At 33.3% G+C, this 20,040-nt stretch overlaps 1 protein-coding gene across 8 annotated transcripts in view; it reads right to left on the minus strand.

Annotated features, from left to right (window-relative positions):
• The window catches only part of PTBP2 (polypyrimidine tract binding protein 2), an 80,430-nt gene that overhangs the window by 45,076 nt on the left and 15,314 nt on the right, over positions 1-20,040 (minus strand). For all 8 annotated transcript variants that reach the window (XM_029227871.1, XM_029227870.1, XM_029227869.1 and 5 more), the window contains exon 3: positions 13,582-13,657. In XM_029227871.1, the coding sequence (XP_029083704.1) occupies positions 13,582-13,657 (76 nt within the window). The remainder of the gene's footprint in view (positions 1-13,581; positions 13,658-20,040) is intronic.

Here is a 20,040-nt window from a genome sequence, read left to right on the forward strand (position 1 = left end):
TAAAAGCTGCCTGTAACTCTGCATTTCTGAGTAGCTGCATAGCCTAGTTGTCAAAAGTAACTTATGCATGAGCTGGTAAAATATAGACGGCTACACTAAATTAGAGGAAGGCTCACATTATCTCTACACCTCTATGCAAGAGGACATGCTGTTAGGACCCTCATAAACATTCAAACTGAAACAACGAGCTGGAATAGTCTCAAAGTATTACAAAAAACTGAAATAACATATCAAAAATGTCTGTATGTAAAAATTAATTGGAAATCTCAGAGAATTCTGAATAACATGTAACAGAATCTATAAAATGGTTTCAGTTCTTTTACATAGAGAAAAAGTCATACTTTCAGCAATAATACTGACATTAAAGAAAAGCAGTAGCACTGGCAGAAACATGTATACCTAACTTAAAGAGGTATTCCATTTCCACACCTATAAAAAAATGGACTCAAGAGAGACCATATTTTACAATTGTCAAGCCTCCTCCCCACTTCCAAAGAGTTAAAAATTCCTTCCAATAAAATCCAATTCCAATACTAGTTAGAGCTGTGTCTTTGAAATGTTACGCTTCTGAAGGAACTAGTTTATTACAAAATAGTTTTGAATAAGATTATTTCCCCAAGACTAAGTTTCTAATAACATTAACTTTTCTCACTTCTAAAATTCTTTTTTTCTTTGACACAAATATACGTGTAGAGAAAGAAAGTCTGGACAGGGAAAGGCTGTTGAGATAGATGCTGTTGGAAAAAGAATTCTAGTGAAGTCAGAAGAAACATTTTGGGAAAAGCTGGAATGTAAGAATGAAATTCTGTTTTGTATCTGATAATGATAAAAATGTCCTTGTAATCCTGTCTGTAAAAGTCCCTTTTTGAGCCATCTGGATGACAACTGCATATCTGTCCAGGTAAGTATAGTCACTGGTTTTTAAAGGTCTTATTATTCAAATTGGGGTCTGTTTGAACATACACAGACTCTCTCATCTTTCTATGTTAGGAAAAACACAGAACAATTTTAAAACTCAATGTTTCCTTTGTTCAAAAAGGTAAAATAAATCTATATAAACTTCTTAGGTTGAAACAGGCTTTAAGAAATTTTACTCCATCACTACAAAAACATTTGATTCATTCTTTAGTCACAAAGTACATTATCATTCCTAAACATACTTAAAAAAAAGGAAAACAGTAACAGATTGTTCTTTCTTTTCAACAAAAACAAATCACTTTCTCTACTTTGCTCCCTTTGTTAATGGAACTACTATCCATCAACCCAGTGATTCTAGGCCGAAACTCTTAATACTTCTACCAAACTCTACTTCTAAATAACTCAGAAATTGTCTAATTTCTTCATATATCATTCTCTCCATATTCTACTTCTGAGACCCTAAAATTCAGGACCTCGGTGTCTCTAAAGCAGATTATTGTAAAGTTTTAAACTGTCCTATGTACAGTAGTAACTCCCCTCTGCCCCCTAAAAAATGCAAATGAAACAAAAATCCTTTCTAAGTGTAAACATCGTGAAGTCCAATCTCCTTAGTACAACAAATCAAATCCTATATCCAGACCCCTGCCCACCAGGACATTTTTACTCATTCCCCTTCTCACATTTTACATTGCAGAAAGACAGAACTCTACAAGTAGTTGATGGGTTTCCACAGGTAGCCTACTATTTCAAATAAATTGTTATTTATTTTACAGCTTTGTTCATTGACAAAGAACATGTCCCTCACCCCAGAAAATGTCCTAATACTTATTAATCCCCAACACCCACAAGCAATGATTATTTTGGTTTCTATACTGAAAATTAATTATCTGCTCTTTACAGAAAGGGAATCACATAGTATATACTCTTTTGCGTCTGGCTTCTCTTGCTTCATATAACGTTTCTTAATATTCACTTGTGTTGCTACATGTATTAATAGTAATTCTTTTGCTCTTAATGAGTAAGTAGTAATCCACTGTATGACTAACTTCTTAATCCATTTTCCTGTTGATAAGACATTTAGATTGTTTCAAGTTTGGGACCATTATAAATAGTTTTTTATACACACATTTGTACAACTAGAAATGGAAGTACTGGGTCATAGGACATGTTTAACTTTATAAGAAACTGCCAAACTGTGTTCCAACTATTTTACACTCACCAACAATGGCATATAGTTTCAGCTGCTCCACATCCTCATCAACATTTGGCATTACCGATTTGCTTAACTTTAGCCTAGATTCTAGTTGGTCTGAAGTGGTATCTCATATTAGTTATAAATTGTGATTTCCTTATGACTAATAAATCTTTTCATGTGCTTATTTAGCCATTCGTGTACCTTCTTCTGTCCATTTAAAAAATTAGTCTCTTTGTATTTGACATGCAAGAATTCTTTACATACTCTGGATATAAGTATTTATTATGTCAGACATGTATTGATATCTGAATGAATATTAATATTTTCTCTCAGCCTGTGCCGTGCCTTTTCATTCTCTTAATAATGTCGTTTGATGAGAAGGTTTTCATTTAGATGGACTCTAGTTTGTAAAGTATTCCTTTATGGTTAGTGTATTTTTGTACCTTTTCTAAGAAATCTTCATTTACCCCAAGGTTGAGGATACATTCTAGGATTTTTTTTCTTAAAAGCTTTGCATATTTAGATTTTAGGTTTAGGTATGTAATTCATCTTTTTCCGTATGGCATGAAGGTTTGAGTTTCTAATTTTTTTGTTGTTTTCATTTGTGTATCCAACTGTTCTAGCACCACTTGTTAAAAATACTTCCCTTTCACCATTAAATGACCAAGGGACTTTTGTAAATAATCAACTGACCTTAAATGTAGGAGTTTATTTATAAATACTGTTCTGTGACACTAATCATGCTATACTAAACTGCTGTGATTACTCTTGAAATCAAATAGTATTCCAACTCTTCTTTTTCTTTTTCAAATGGCTTTAGTTATTCTAGGTCTTTTTATTTCCATATAAAGTGTAGATCAATTCATCACTTTCAACGTAAATGCCTGTTCAGCTTGACTGATTTATAAATTCCATCCCAATTAGGGGAAAAATGACATCTTTAACACATTGAGCCTTCTACTCATGAACATGGTGTATCTATTTATTTAGGTCTTTAATTTCTCTTTGCCGTGCCTTGCAGTTATTGATGTAGTTATCATGCACATTTTTTGTTAAATTTATTCTTTGATATTTTGTCCTTCTGATGTTTCTATAAACGGATTTTTTAAAATTTCATTTTCCAAAACTTTGCTAATAATATCAGAAAAAAATTATCTTTGTATGGTGAACTGTATCCTGTAAACCATTCTAAAATCATTTAGATTCCTTTGGGTTTTCTATTTTAAAAATCATGTTGACTGTGAATAATACAGTTTTACTTCTTCCCTTCTGATCTTTATGCTTTTTATTTATTTTACTCGCCTTAATGTAAGCAAAAGCTAGAAAAATTGTGGAAACAGACATCCTTACTTCATTCCTCATTTTAAGAAGAAAACATTCACCCCTGCAGGTTTTGTTGTTGTTACTGTTGTTTTAAAGAAATTGATTACTTAAATTTACCTGGAAACACAAAAGCTCTAGATTAATCAATTAGAAAAAAAGAGCAAAGTTCCTCAACCTCATTAGTCATAAAAACTAAAACCTTGAGAAACTACTTACACACCCATTAGAAGAGATAAAAAGATAATACCAAGGTGAGGATGCTGAGCAACTGGAACTTTCATATACTGCTGGTGGGAATGTAAAATGGTATAAGCACTTTTGAAAACTGTTTGGCATTAAATGTACATAAGAATTAAACATACACCTACCATACAAAAGAGGCATTCCACTCCTCAGCATTTACTCAAGAGGAATAACAGTGGATGTTCACGTAAAGACTTGAACATGATTGCTCCTAACAGTTTTACTCATAATAGTCCCCAAAGGGAAATGACTTAAGTGTCCATCAATGGCTGAATGAATAAACAAAATGCAAACACTACTCAGCAGTAAAGAGGAAAGGAAGTGAAAGCAGTACAACACAGAAGAGTACATAGTACATGATTCTGTTTATACAAAATTCTATAGAATTCAAACTAATTAATAGTGACAAAAAGCAGATCAGTGATTGGGAAGGGGATAAAACAGGAAGGGATGGCTACAAAGGGCTATGAGGAATCTAGTATGTGTGATGGATATATATTTTGACTGTCAGTGATTTCATGGGTGTATACATCTTTCAATACTTATCTGACTGTACAATTTAAATGGATGCAATTTATTGTACGGAAATTATACCTCAATAAAATTGAATTTAAAGTGGAAAAAAAAAACATTCAATATTTCACCATTATGAATGAAATTTATTGTAGGCTCTTAGTAGATGCCCCTTGTCTACCCTGTAGAAGTTCCCCTTTCTTATTAGTTTTCTGAGAACTTTTTATCATGAATGGATGCTGTATTTTTGTCAAACACCTTTTCTGCTTCTATTAACATGATGATTCTTTTTCCTCCGTTATTCTATTGTGATAAATTACACTGAATTCCTTTTCGACTGTTATTTTACAATCAAGAGGTAAGCCTCAATTAGTCATCATGAATTAACCTTTTACATACTGCTGAAAGTGATTTGCTAGTATCTTGTTAAGAATGTCTGCATTTATGTTAATGAAAAATGTTAGTGTGAAATCCTGATTTCTTATATTATCTTTGTTATATTTTGGTTTTGGTAGCTTCATAAAGTGAATTAGGGAGTATCCCCCTTCTCTTTTTCTAAAAAAGGTTAAAAGATGGCTATTATTTCTTACTTTGAAGTTTCATAAAGTTCAACAGTGAAACCGCCCATGCCTGAGTAAAACCACCTACAAGTGAAAACCACCTACGAGTGAAATCACCTATGCCTGAGTAATCTCCGTGAAAAGATGTTTTTTATTATTAAAAATTCAATTTTGATAATAAAGGTAATCTATATCTATAATATTATAATATAGAGATAATCATTATATCAATTTTGGTTCACTAGATTTATAAAAGAGTTTGTCTATTTCACCTAAGTTGCTGAAATTATCAGCATTACCGATGCTTGTGATACTGTCTTTCTGTCCTATTACACTGTGTAGGATCTGTAGTGATATCTCCACTTTCATCCCTGATTCTGGTAATTTATGTTTCCTTTTTCTTTCTTAACAGAAATTTTAAACCTTTCTTTTTTTCTACTACAGATATTTTCCAATGTAGGTAGATAAGTACTAATATAGATATAGAACTATTTTCCCCCCATGCACTTCTTGTGGGGAAAATATTTCTATATTTTCTTCTATATTCCAAGAAAATATAGATGTATTTTCATTTGGTGTATGATTAAAATATGATGTATTTTCATTCAGTCAAAAATATGCCCTTTATATCTTCTGTGATTCATGTGCTTTTCAGAATTGTGTAAATTTCTAAATATTTGGTAATTTCCTAGACTTCTGTAAATCCCACTACAATCAGGTACTATATGAGCTTCAATCATTTGAAATTTATTGTAAGTTATTTTAACATCATGTTGAATATCCTATGTACATTTAAAAGGCTATTGTGCAGTTATTGGATGTCTTGTAAATGTGAGTTAAGCCAAGCTGACAGCATTGTTCAAATCCTCTATGTATTGTTTTTTTAAGATCAATTCGTCCTATTGATTACTATGAGGAATGTTAAAATAGCCAATTGTAAATTTTAAATTGTAGATTTCTCTGCTTCTCTTTTAATTTTGTCATTTTTTAAAATGTACTTTGAAACTGTTATTACTAATATACAAATAAAGGAATGTTATATTTTCCAATATATTGACTCTTTCGACCCTAAGAAATATGCCTTTTTATACCCGGTAATACTCCTTGTCTTGAATTCTACTTCATCTGATGTTAATACAATCACATCAACTTTCTTGTGCTTACTGTTTGCGTGAAATATTATTCTCCATCCCTTTTACTTTCAACTTGTGTCTCTGTACTTCAACCTGACGACAGCAGTAGACACCGTAATTAGGTCTTACTTTTTAATCCAGTATGATATTCTTTGCCTTTTAATTGGACTTCTTAGACTACAAATGTCCAAAAGAAACATACTAAAAGCCACATAAATTTTAAGTATTCTAGTAACATCAAAAAGTAAAAGGGAGTGAACTTAATTTTTTTTGGATTTCAGCAGGTTCTTATTAGTTATCCATTTTATACATATTAGTGTATACATGTCAATCCCAATCTCCCAATTCATCCTACCAGCACCACTCCACCAGTTTCTCCCCTTGTTGTCCATACGTTTGTTCTCTACATCTGTGTCTCTATTTCTGCCCTGCAAATGCGTTTATACGATATCTGTTTTTCACTTTCTGATTTACTTCACTCTGTATGACAGTCTCTAGATCCATCCATGTCTCTACAAACGACCCAATTTTGTTCCTTTTTATGGCTGAGTAATATTTCATTCTATATATGTACCACATCTTCTTTACCCATTTGTCTGTCGATGGGCATTTAGGTTGCTTCCATGACCTGGCTATTGTAAAATAGTGCTGCAGTCAACACTGAAGTACATGTGTCTTTCTGAATTATGGTTTCTCTGGATATACGCCCAGTAGTGGGACTGCTGGGTCATATGGTAATTCTGCTTTTAGTTTTTTAAGGAACCTCCATACTGTTCTCCATAGTGGCTGTATCAATCTACATTCCCACCAACAGTGCAAAAGGGTTCCCTTTTCTCCACACCCTCTCCAGCATTTGTTGTTTGTAGATTTTCTGATGATGCCCCTTCTAACTAGTCTGAGGTGATACCTCACTGTAGCTTTGATTTGCATTTCTCTAATAATTAGTGATGTTGAGTAGGTTTTCACGTGCTTCTTGGCCATCTGTATGTCTTCTTTGGAGAAATGTCTATTTAGGTCTTCTGCCCATTTTTTGATTAGGTTCTTTATTTTTCTAATATTGAGCTGCTTAAGCTGTTTACATATTTTGGAGATTAATCCTTTGTCCACTGATTGATTTACAAATATTTTCTCCCATTCTGAGGGTTGTCTTTTCATCTTGTTTGTAGTTTCCTTTGCTTTGCAAAAGCTTTTAAGTTTCATTAGGTCCCATTTGTTTATTCTGGTTTTTATTTCCATTACTCTAGGAGGTGGATCAAAGAAGATCTTGCTTTGATTTATGTCAGAGTGTTGTTCCTACGTTTTCCTCTACGAGTTTTATAGTGCCTGGCCTTACATTTAGGTCTCTAATCCATTTTGAATTTATTTTTGTGTATGGTGTTAGGGAGTGTTCTAATTTCATTCATTTACATGTAGCTGTCCAGTTTTCCCAGGACCACTTATTGAAGAGACTATCTTTTCTCCACTGTATATCCTTGCCTCCTTTGTCATAGATCAGTTGACCAGAGGTGCGTGGGTTTATCTCTGGGCTTTCTATCCTGTTCCATTGATTTATACTTCTGTTTTTGTGCCAGTACCATATTGTCTTGATTACTGTAGCTTTGTAGTCTAGTCTGAAGTCAGCGAGTCTGATTCCTCCAGCTCCCTTTTTTTCCCTCAAGACTCTTTTGGCTATTCAGGGTCTTCTGTGTCGCCATAGAAATTTTAAGATTTTTTGTTCTCGTTCTATAAAAAATGCCATTGGTAATTTGATAGGGATTGTACTGAATCTGTAGATTGCTTTGGGTAGTATAGTCATTTTCACAATATTGATTTTTCCAATCCAAGAACATGGTATATATCTCCATCTGTTTGTGTCATCTTTGATTTCTTTCATCAGCGTCTTATAGTTTTCTGAGTACACGTCTTTTACCTCCTTAGATAGGTTTATTCCTAGGTATTTTATTCTTTTTATTACAATGGTGAACGGGATTGTTTCCTTCATTTCTCTTTCTGATCTTTCTTTGTTAGTGCATAGGAATGCAAGAGATTTCTGTGCTTTAATTTTGTATCCTGCAACTTTACCAAATTCATTGATTAGCTCTACTAGTTTTCTGGTGGCATCTTTAGGATTATCCATGTATAGTATCAAGTCATCTGCAAACAGTGACAGTTTAACTTCTTCTTTTCTAATTTGGATTCCTTGTATTTCTTTTTCTTCTTTGACTGTCGTGGCTAGGACTTCCAAAACTATGTTGAATAATAGTGGCGAGAGTGGACATCCTTGTCTTGTTCCTGATCTTAGAGGAAACGCTTTCAGTTTTTCACCATTGAGAATGATGTTTGCTGTGGGTTTGTTTTATATGGCCTTTATTATATTAGATTCCTTCTATGCCCACTTTCTGGAGAGTTTTTACCATAAATGGTGTTGAATCTTGTCAAAGCTTTTTCTGCATCTATTGAGATGATCATATGGTTTTCATTCTTCAATTTGCTAATATGGTGTATCACACTGACTGATTTGCATATATTGAAGAATCCCTGCATCCCTGGCATAAATCCCACTTGATCATGGTGTATGATCCTTTTAATGTGTTGTTGGATTCTATTTGCTAGTATTTTGTTGAGGATTTCTGCATCTATATTCACCAGTGGTATTGGTCTGTAATTTCCTTTTTTCGTAGTATCTTTGGTTTTGGTATTAGGGTGATGGTAGCCTCATAGAATGAGTTTGGGAGTGTTCCTTCCTCTGCAATTTTTTGGAAGAGTTTGAGAAGGATGGATGTTAGCTCTTCTGTAAATGTGTGATAGAATTCACCTGTGAAGCCATCTGGTCCTGGACTTTTGTGTGTTGGAAGATTTTTAATCACAGTTTCAATTTCAGTGCTTATGACCAGTTTGTTTATATTTTCTATTTCTTCCTGGTTCAGTCTCAGAAGGTTGTGCTTTTCTAAGAATTTGTCCATTTCTTCCAGGTTGTCCATATTACTGGCATATAGTTGCAAATAAATTAATTTTAATAATATATTTTAACCCAATATATCTGAAATATTACCATATCAACATATAAATCAATACTTTAAAAAATGAGATTTTGTGGTTTTTTTTGGTACGTCTTTGAACAACACACAAACCCATTTACATCTCAGTTAGGAGTAGTCACATTCCACATGCTCCACAGTCTCACAAAACTAGTGGTTACTGCACTAAACTATGTTAGTTTAACCAATTTACATTTACCTTTATGACTGGGTTTAACACCTAGCTCTTTATTTTCTAACTGTCCAGTGTTTTGTTGTTCTTCTCTTGCTATATTTGATAGTATTCCACTTTAATTCCTCTATGGGCTTTTCTTTTTAAATAGTCTTTTTGAGGTACAATTCACATAAAATAAGATGTCTATGAAGTTACAATCTGACAAGTTTTGACATATATTTACATCTGTGAAACCTTCAGCGTAAGGGAATATACATATCCATCACCCCCAAATTTCCTTATGCCCTTTACAACCCTCTCCCTTGCTCTACCCACCTCTAAATTCCAAGCAACCACCAATTTGCTTTAATATGCAATCTCCTAGAGTTTTATATAAATAGACTCATACCGGACATACTCTTTTTTTCCCCGTCTTTCAGAGCATAATTATTTAAGAGATTTATCCCCGTTGCTGCATGTAACATAGGTCACTCTATATGGCCAAGCAGTATTTTACTGTATGCAATAGAATTCAATACCAAAAGAGCTATCTTTTTATATATTCATCTGCTGATGGACACTTGGGTTGTTCTGGATTTTAGATATTACGAATAAAGCTACTATGAACATTCATATGAGTGTTTTAATGAGTATATGCCTTCATATTCCTTGGGTAAGCACCTAGGAAACAAATAGCTGGATCATACAGTAAATGTTTAACTTTTTAAGAAACTGCCAAATTGTTTTCCAAAGTAGTTCTACAATTTTACTTTCCCATCAACAGTATATGAGTGTTACAGTTCCCCCACATCCTTTCCAACACTTAGTATGATCAGTCTTTCAAATTTTAGCTGTTGCAGAGATGTGTAATGTTATCTCACTTTGCATTTCTCTAACGACAAATGATGCTGAACATATTTTTCATGTGCTTACTTGTCATCTGTATATCTTTTTTGCTGACCAATTCAATTACTTTTGCCAATTTATCAAATTGGGTTGTTTGCTGCCTTACTGTTGAGTTTTAGAGTTTATATATGTAGTCTGAATTTATGTATATTCTGGATAAAAATCCTTTATCAGCTATATATATACATATGTATATGTATCAGACATCTTTGTAAAGATCTGCCACTCCATGGCTTATCTTCTCATTCTCTTAACAATGTCTTTTGAATAATGTAAGTTTTTAAAACTAATGAAGTCCCATTTGTTCTTTCATAGATTGTGCTTTTGGGGTCACATTAAAGAAATCTCTGCATAACCCAAGGTCACAAAGATTTTCTACTATGCTTTCTTCTAGAAGTTTTATAATTTTTAGGTTCTACATTTACATCAAAGTCCATTTGGAGCTCATTTTTGTATGAAGTATAGATCCAAGTATCGATAGCTTGTTGCTGCTGTTGTTGGCAGCACATGGATAGCCTATTGTTACAGAATCCTTTGCTGAAAAATCTATTTTTTTCCTCCACTGAATTGCCTTTGTGCCTCTGTCAAAAACCAGTTGTCCATAACTATGTGGCTTTATTTCCGGACTCTCTATTCTGTTCCATTAATCTATTTATCTTTCTTTATGCTAATAAATACGACTTTGTTTTGATTACTGTATGGTTTACAATAACTTTTAAAAGCAGGAGTCAGCCCTCCAACTTTCTATTTGCTTTTGAATGTAAGTCTTTGTACCTTTATAAAGACATTGTTTCAATATGCAACTTTAATTTACCAAAATATTCTTATGTAAGAGTTAATAATCTATCATTTCATGTAATATAAAAACCTTAAACTGTAAAATTCCATTTATCTTCACTTTGTGCTAATCACTGTCATATAAACATCTATGTACAGAATGAACCACATAATTCAAAGGTTTTCTGTATCCCTAAACAGTCTTTCAAAGAAGTTTAAAGGAGTAAAAGAGATAGCTTTTTAAAATTTTCGCACATTTATTTACCATTCCTGGTACTCCTTGTTATTTCCTGCGGATCCAAGGTTTTGTCTAGTGCTATTCCATCCAGCCTAAAGAACTTTTTTTTCTTTTAATGCAAGGTGTTAGTCTCCTGTGAGATATCTTTTTCTTGCTTGCTTATAAGATTTTCTCTTTATTATTAGTTTTCAATATTTTGATTATTGTGTGCCTTGGTATGTTTCTTTTTACTTATCCTACCTGACAGTTTTCTTCAAATTTTAGAAGTTTTCAACTGTTACTGCTTCAATTACATATATTTGGCACCATTCTCTTTACTCCCTCTCTGAAACTGCAATTACATGTATGTTAGACTACTTGATCTCCCCAAAGATATACTTTTACTCTCTCTGGAAAACTGAGTAATTTCTATCAATCTGTATTCAAGTTCATTAACCTTTCTTCAGTTGTCTTCAAACTGCTGTTACTCTCAACCAGTGAATTTTTCATTCCAAATTTTGTATTTTTCAATTAGAGCATTTCTATATGCTTTCTTTATAGTTCTTTTCTCAACACATTCTTCCATGTTCATTATTTCAATATTTTCTTTTATAGCTTTAAAAATATATATAGTCCTTGTCTGCTAATTCCAATGTCAAGGTCATTTTGAGGTCTATTCTTATTGAATGCTTCTTCAAAGGATTCGTAAAATTTGATGGTATGCAGGATATTGTGGATGATAGTTGTGGGAAGACTGAATCATGTTGTCTTCCTTAGGGCACATTGTTTTATTTAGGCAGGCAATTCAATTACTGGTGAATCCTTCATGTCTTGTCAGGCTGGACTATCAGAGTTTATTAACTTAGTCTTATGGCTGTCACTTACTATAGTGTATGATCCTTTCTCTTAAGACCTGAGCTTTCTGCAGTCTAAACAGAATGTCTATCTGCAAGACATATGCATTCTAACTACCCAGAACTCCAATGTCTCAGAGCACTGCACAACCTATGGAATCACCATTCTAGCTCTGACCCACAGTTGGTCATTCCTGATAGACCAGGAGAGTCTCAACCTACACATATGCAGCCCAGCCATTATTAAAAACTCTGAATTAAGTAAGAATCCCCACACCAAATTCTGCCCTCCAACCTATGCCCAAACCCCTGGACAAGTTCCTTTTTCAGGATCCTTCTCCATAAATCCCACATGTCTCAGCAGCTTTGAATTCCAATCTTAGTCTCTTCAGCACAGTGAGACCTCCATGCTTTACTTCGGCTCCACCTCCATGTGCTACAACAGTAGGGTACCCCAAAGCAGAAAAGCTGAAGTATTCATGAGACTCACTTCATATGTTTCCCTTATCTCAGGTTTCATTATCTTGTACTATTTACTCATCAATTCCAGACAACAGTTGTCCCATATATTTTATTCAGTTTTGTAGTTTTTGATTTTGGGGAAAGATGGAAAGAAGGAAAGGCTGCTACCAGTACTCTGTCATAGCCCTACATATTAATTTAGAAAACATTTCCATTATCAATCATTAAATGTACTATTTCAAAAAACATGAAACTGGCAAAGCAGAGATACAGATATTTGAGCCTGTTTGTTCAATTATTTGTACATGGTACCTTAACTATCAAAATCATGGCCTAGTGACTTTGCTTTGTAATCATGACATGGAAAACTCAGTAATGATGATGTGCAGAAAAATTCATCTTAACATCATTATAACTATATTTGAAAAATACTTCATTATAATTTTTACTTAATTGTCAGGGATGTGTACATGTGCACTGAGGTGTACATATACACAAACATGGCTACCTGAAGGAAATCAAAATGCTTCCATTCTTTTACAATCTTTATATTGCCCAATACGATTCCTAAAACAAGTAATTCAGAAAAGGGTTTAGAAAAAAGAAACTTTGGCTTTAGGTAATAATATAAAATGTAGGGTTATAAGGCAAACTAATTCAGTCATCATCAGATTCATATTTGGTCCACTGGCCATAAAACTAAGCTCTAAAAATTAGTCTGTATTTATTTATAGACAGACATTACAACCAACCAACAGTAATGTTTCAAACATATAAAGCTTAAACACCCTAACTATGAAGGTTAAATAAATCATTTTATATTTCCAAGTAAATAAATAAAGGAAACCAATCCAAAGAGTTAAAAATACTGTTACCACACAGAAAAAAAGATTTAAAGCACATAAAAAAACAGCTATGCAACTGAATCTTATGGTATTTTTTTTTTACAGTTTGGGCTTTAGGATTTATGGGATAGAGAAGAAATACTTAAAATGAAAATATTTTATGACACACAATAGAAGCTAAGTACAAAAGTACAAAAGGAGTGAGAGTGAGGGAACTTGTAACATGAAAGAAAAAAAGGTTACATTTTTGTGATTAAAAGCAATCAGATTTAGTTACTTGCCCACAAATCACCCACTTCAAGGTTTTTTCACTTGACACATACATACTATAGTAAAATTTCTCTAAACTGTTTCAACACAGAGTATTTAAAAATAAAGGCTATTCTGGTAAAACACACTAAACTTTTAACATTCTGCTCTGCAAAATGGCAAATAATGAGACTGTTAAGAGAGTTAACACTTACCTGTAACCACCATGCTGCTCATGTTAGAGTTTGGACTACTGAGAACACTGCCTGAGAGTAGTTCGTCAGATCCTCTCTGTTAAAACAAGAACAAATTAGCATAAGACCCCTTTACATTTAAAAATATTAATCTGAAAGTCTGTCACTTATCTGGTAACTTTTCAAACAGTGTCACTGAAAAACAAATGTCAAAACAAATGTCAGGTGTTACACTACTGGGAATAAAAAATTTAATCCCTAAAATAAAGTTAACTCCACTCTCCTATCCATCTCTTCCTTTTCCACAAAGCCAACAGTGTTTCCTTCCTTCCATTCACCCTAGTCCAATAGACAATAAATAGGAAAACTGATTAGGTTTCATAGTCAGAAGCCTTGGAGAACTACATCATTTTTTAAAATAAACAAACTAATGCCACAGCACCTGGACTTTCTCACAGACACTGTGAATCCTTCAGCCTCATAGCCCTTTACTCATCCAGATAATTCAGGTCTTTAGAAAATGAGAACTTCACAATGGTGAGTTGGACAACTCATTTACATGAGCTGGACAATTCATTTTCATAATCATTAAAATTAAACAATTAGGTATATAGTCTAATGGCTAGAACACTGTAAACAAAGGCAAAAATCTATGGAATGAGAAATTTCCTTCTACCAATATAAAGGGATTGAATCATGTCTTTAAATCCTTTAAAGAAAAGGTTATAAATCGTATGTTCTCAGAACTGCAGTTGTTCAAACCAACCAATGTTGTTTCAACTATTTTAAAAATGTGTGTACATACAAAAGTATGTGTGAGCAGACTAATATTTAAAATAGCTAAATCAACTGTTTTGCATATTTTAATTATGTGTATACTTACATACATGGGTTAATATTTAAAATAACTAAATCAACACTAGCTGATTTAGACAATCAGGACAAAGTTGAATGCAACCACCACAGTGGAAAAAAATGTACAAAGGAGATAATTTACCAAAGCATTTTACAAAGTCCAAAACAATCCAAATTAACCATAAAATTTATGTTAATTTGTGTTAAACTCATACTTTAATAAGCTGTATTATAATAAGTATCACAGTGATGAAAAAATATTTATACGTCATCCCCTTTTTAAAAAGCTTTCTACTTGCTAGCATCAAGTTCACAGAAATACAAGCATGAGAAAAATAAAAACATAGTATCAAGTCATGTTAATACCATATTTACATATTTAATTTTTTAATCAAAGTATGGAAGATTCAGCATGGCACTGTTTTATAAAGACATGATATGATATAAAGAATTAGATACTTTAGAGATCCTTAAAGTGTGGTCCCTAGAGCAGCATTAGACGTGGAAATTTCCTTAGCAACATATGTTCTCAGATCCATCCTAGATATACTGAACAGAACAATGGAGACAGGATCCAACAACCTGAGTTTTAACAAGTCTTTCAGATGCTTCTGATGCATGCTGAAGTTTAAGAACTGCTGACATCCATTATTGGTTCACTATCAACAACAAAAAATTTCCTAGTATTTTTTAAAATTTTTTAGAACACTTTTAGGTTTAAAATAAAATTGAGAAGAAGGAACAGATTTCCCATATACCCGCTGCTACCAAAGATGCGTCGCCTCCCCCATTATCAACATCCTCCACCAGGCTGGTACATTTATCACCAAGGATGAACCTATTTTGACACATCATAATCACCCAAAGTTCTGTTTACCTAAGGGTTTAATACTGTACATTTTAATACCTAAGGGTTTGGACAAATGTGTAATGACATATCCGTCATTGTAACATCATACACAGTATCTTCACTACCTTAAAAATCCTCTGTGCTCTGCCTATTCATCCAAACTCCTCCCAACCCCTGATCTTTTTGTTGTCTCCTCAGTTTTGCCTTTTTCAGAATATAGCTGGAATCACACAGTATGTAGCATTCTCAGTTGGCTTCTTTCATTTAGTAATTTGCATTTATGGTACCACGTACCCCTCATGCCTTTTCATGGCTTGATAACTCATTTTGTTTTACTGCTGATAATTACCCCATTGTTGGGACGTACCACAGTTTGTTAATCCATTCACCTACTGAAAGACATCTTGGTTGCTTCCATGTTTTGCCTATTATGAATAAAGCTGCTATTAAGATCCACGTGCAGGTTTCTGTGTATACGTAAGTTTTAAACTCCTTTGGATAAATACCAACGAGTTGCTGGATCGTACAGTACGAGTATGGTCAGTTTTGTAAGAAGAGCCAAACTGTTTTCCAAAGTGGCTATATAATTTTGCATTCCCAATATATGAGAATTCCTGACACTCCACATACTTGCCAGCATCTATGGTTTCCAGTGTTCCAGACTCTGGCTATTCTGACAGTGTAGCAGTATCTCATTGTTATTTCAGTTTGCATTTCCTTAATGACATTTGATGTGAAGCATCTTTTCATATGCTTATTTTCCATCTGTATATCTTCTTTGGTGAGATGTCTGTTAAGTTCCTTGGTCTATTTCCTAATCGGGTTGTTTTCTTATTGCTGAGTTTAAAAGTTTTTTGTATATTTTGGATAACAGCCCTTTATCACATGTATCTTTTGCAAAAGTCCAGCTTATAAATTATTTTTTTCATGGATTATGTCTTTGGTGTGGTACCTAAAAAGACATCTTTATACCCAACTCATCTAGATCTTCTCTTACCTTATCTTCTAAAAGTTTTATAGTTCTGCATTCTATATTTAGGTCTATGATCCATTTTGAGTTAATTTTTGTGAAGAGTGTCTCAATTCATTCTTCTGTACATGTATGTTCAGCTGTTCCAGTAGCCACTTGTTGGGGAGACTACCTTTGCTCCTTTGTCAAAAATAAGTTGACTATATTTATGGGGGGGGGGGGCTCTATTCTGGGCTCTCCATTCTGTTTCACTGATCAACCTGTCTATTCTTTCACCAAAACCACACTGTCACGATCACTGTATCTTCATACTAAATCTTGGAAGTTGAGTGGCATCAGTCCTCCAACTTTGTTATTCTCCTTCAATACTGTGTTGGCTTTCTGGGTCTTTTGCTTTTCCATATAAATTTCAGAATCAGCTTGTTGACATCCATATAACTACTTGCTGGAATTTTGACTGGGACTGCACTGAATTTATATATCAATTTCAGAAGAACTGACATCTTAACAATACTGAGTCTTCCTATCCATGAACGTGGAATATCTATCCACATTTATTTGGTTCTTTGGTTTCATTTATCAAAGTTTTGTAGTTGTCCTCATGTAGATCTTATATGTATTTTGTTAGATTTATACCTAAGATTTTCAAATTTGGGGGTGCTAATGTAAACTGTATTTTGTTTTTAATTTCAAATTGCACTTGCTCACCACTGGTATACAGGAAAGCAATTTACTTTCCTATTAATATATTAACCTTGTACCCTGCAATCCTGCAATAACTACTTATCAGTTACATGAAATTTTTTGTCAATTCTTTTGGATGTTGTACATAGACTATCATGTCATCTGCAAACAAGTTTTATACCTTCCTTCTCAATCTGTATACCTTTAATTTCCTTTTCTTGCCTTACTGCATCAGCAAGGAATTCCAGGAGGATGTTGAAAAGAAGTGAGGAGGGACATCCTTGCCTTGTACTTGATCTTCATGAGAAAGTGTGGAGTTTCTCACCATTAATATGATGTTAGCTGTAGGGTTCTTTGTCAAGTTGAAGTTCCCCTCTGTTCTAGTTTAGTGAGAATTTTTATCATGAATGGGTGCTGAATTCTGTCAAATGTTTTATCCTCATCTAGTGATATGATCATGATTTTTCTTCTTTAGTCGATTGATGTGATGAATTAACCTAGTTTTCTTTGTTTCTATGACAATTATGCCATATGGCATTTAAGAAAAAGGATTCTGTAGTTCAGCTTTCACCTACTATGTCACTGGTAAATTACTTACCTGTTCTAAACCTTAACTTACTCATTTGAAAAACAGAGATAACATCTTATCACAGTCCTTGGGCTCTGACAGGTTTCAGGACTGAGACTAGCCCAACAACTTTCTCCTCTGGAGAAGAGAGAACCATGACAGAAAAACATGGGACAAGGATGTGAATATCAAGTTCCTGAGGAAAATTAGATTCTCAGAGAGAAAGGAAGGTTCTCACTCATGTATTTCTGGCCTCCACAAACACAAAGGTGCTACAAAGGAGGTGGACTGAGTGCTACCTACCTGCTAAAAGCTGTGAAAGCACAAACTCATACAACCAATAAAAATATAAAATACATACAATGACATACCGAAGAGGATCAATAAAACCAAAATTTGATTTTTTGAAAACAAGACAACAGAATAGACAAACTTTGGGTGAGAATTAGGTAAGCAAAACAAAAAAAACATAATTATATATCATTAGGTCATGAAAAAAAACAGATGAAAAAAACTTAGCCCAGTGAATAACCTCATGGAGCATACTGATACCATTTTCTTACAACTGCAGGACTTTCACTTATGAAAAATCAACTTCTAGGTTATTTACACCACTATGTTCTGCATTACCATTTTGTTATAGTGGCTTAGCCTTTACCCTAAAATATATATATCCGTAATGTGAAAAAAAAATGACACTGCATATTTTAACTGGCTATCTCTAAGACAGAAGAAAAATGAAATTGGATCCCCACCTTGTACAATAAATGAATTAAATTTTTTTCTGATGAATTAAGAGACAAACGCAACAGATAAGACTTTAAAATTTTTCAGAAGAAAATATTTTATGTTTATACATGAGTATGTAAGTCACAAATGTGGATCACATACTATGTAATGAATACCTCAGTAAGTTCCATAGAGGAGAAATCATACAGATCATAATATCTGGTCAAACACAATAAAAATATTTTAATGAAAATAAGAGAAAAAAGAAAAATAGAACAAAATCTAATCGTTGTAGTTTATTCAGATAAAATTTTGAAACTGTTCCTAAAAACCTGAGCCAAAAATAGAATCAAACCTTCATATACAGATTCCTATGAAAATTTAGACCAGTTACTCATAAAAAAATAGGCAAGAGATAAGATTAGTTTTCAGCACACACGAAATGGAAATTATCCGTAAACAGAAAAGTTGTTTCATCTTGCTCACAGTAAAAACAAATTCAAATTAATACTAGATTTAGATGCCATTTCACCTCTCAGACTGACAAAACCCCAAGCATTTGACAATATACTATACTATGGCTAGGGGGAAGTGAGGCACTTGCATACTTTCTATACAGTGGTATAAAGAAATGAGATTTTCCATATATACCCATGGAGTGATTTCCAGAGTGTATTTCTCATTAAGTAAAAAAGGTAAGATATTAAACCCTGTGTATTCTGTGCTACCTTTTCCCTAAGATGGTGGGAGCTAGCACGTAAAAAGAAATTCACACTTACTTCTATTAAACAAAAGAATAAGCCAAAAACTAGTGAAAATAGATACCTATAAGGGGATAGAAAAAGCAAAGTAGAGTGGACAGGAGTGAAAGACTAGACATCTATGAATGTAGCTTGTTTTGCAGTTTTGACTTTGGAAAATTTATTCAACATGAAAAAAATTCCCTAAAAATGAAAACCAAAATGTAACAAATAAACCTAACTATTAGCTTGATGGTAGAACCGCACACAGAATTATCTCAATAGATTTAAAAATTCTGTGATTTTACTATACATTCTTTGCAAAATACACTTTAAGGACAAAAATAACTGCACACATCTTAAAACTGTATTACAATGTTAATGTTAACACTGATGTTGCTTTTTACAGAAACTAGTATAAATGCAATTATGTTAACACTAGCAAGCAAGAGTTTACAACATACAAGAGATACAAACAAAAAACTGGAAGAGGAAAAATTGTAAAATTACATACGAACTGGAAATAAATGAGTTCAAATACATTTGTCTCAAAAAAATTTTGTTAGCTTTGTGAATTGAAAAAGACCTTGAAACAATAACAACCTAAAAGCAATTGGCACCTTTGCACCCACATTACTGTGGTCTCTAAGGACCAGGTCTCACCAAAGGACCATTCTTTTTAAAGAAATGGCTAATTGAAGTTTTGGAGGAAGAAATGATACTTTAGGTAAGTATCAAAATTACCGGTATTATGAGCTGCTGCTGGCCCAAGATGAGAAAATTTAAACATTTTTAAAGGAATGATCATTGCAATAAGACTGGAATAAACGTAAAAATCCTTGCCTTCACAACGACCTAACATCAATGTTAAAGAACTCACATTACACTGGAGTTACTGGAGATACCAGCTCATGAGGAAAAAATTTTTAACTGAAAATCTACCCTGCTTTTCTTTTGGTAAGGGTGTTTCAGTATGACTAAATATTTGATGAAAAAAGTTCTTCCAACAGAAAAATATTTAAAAATATATGCAGGAGAAAAAAATAATATCACCATTTTTGCAATACCCAATGAAATTACTCAA

The sequence above is a fragment of the Monodon monoceros genome, unplaced genomic scaffold (genome assembly GCF_005190385.1).
Source record: "Monodon monoceros isolate NGI ecotype Baffin Bay Population unplaced genomic scaffold, NGI_Narwhal_1 Super_Scaffold_18, whole genome shotgun sequence".
In the NCBI taxonomy this organism is placed as follows: domain Eukaryota; kingdom Metazoa; phylum Chordata; class Mammalia; order Artiodactyla; family Monodontidae; genus Monodon; species Monodon monoceros.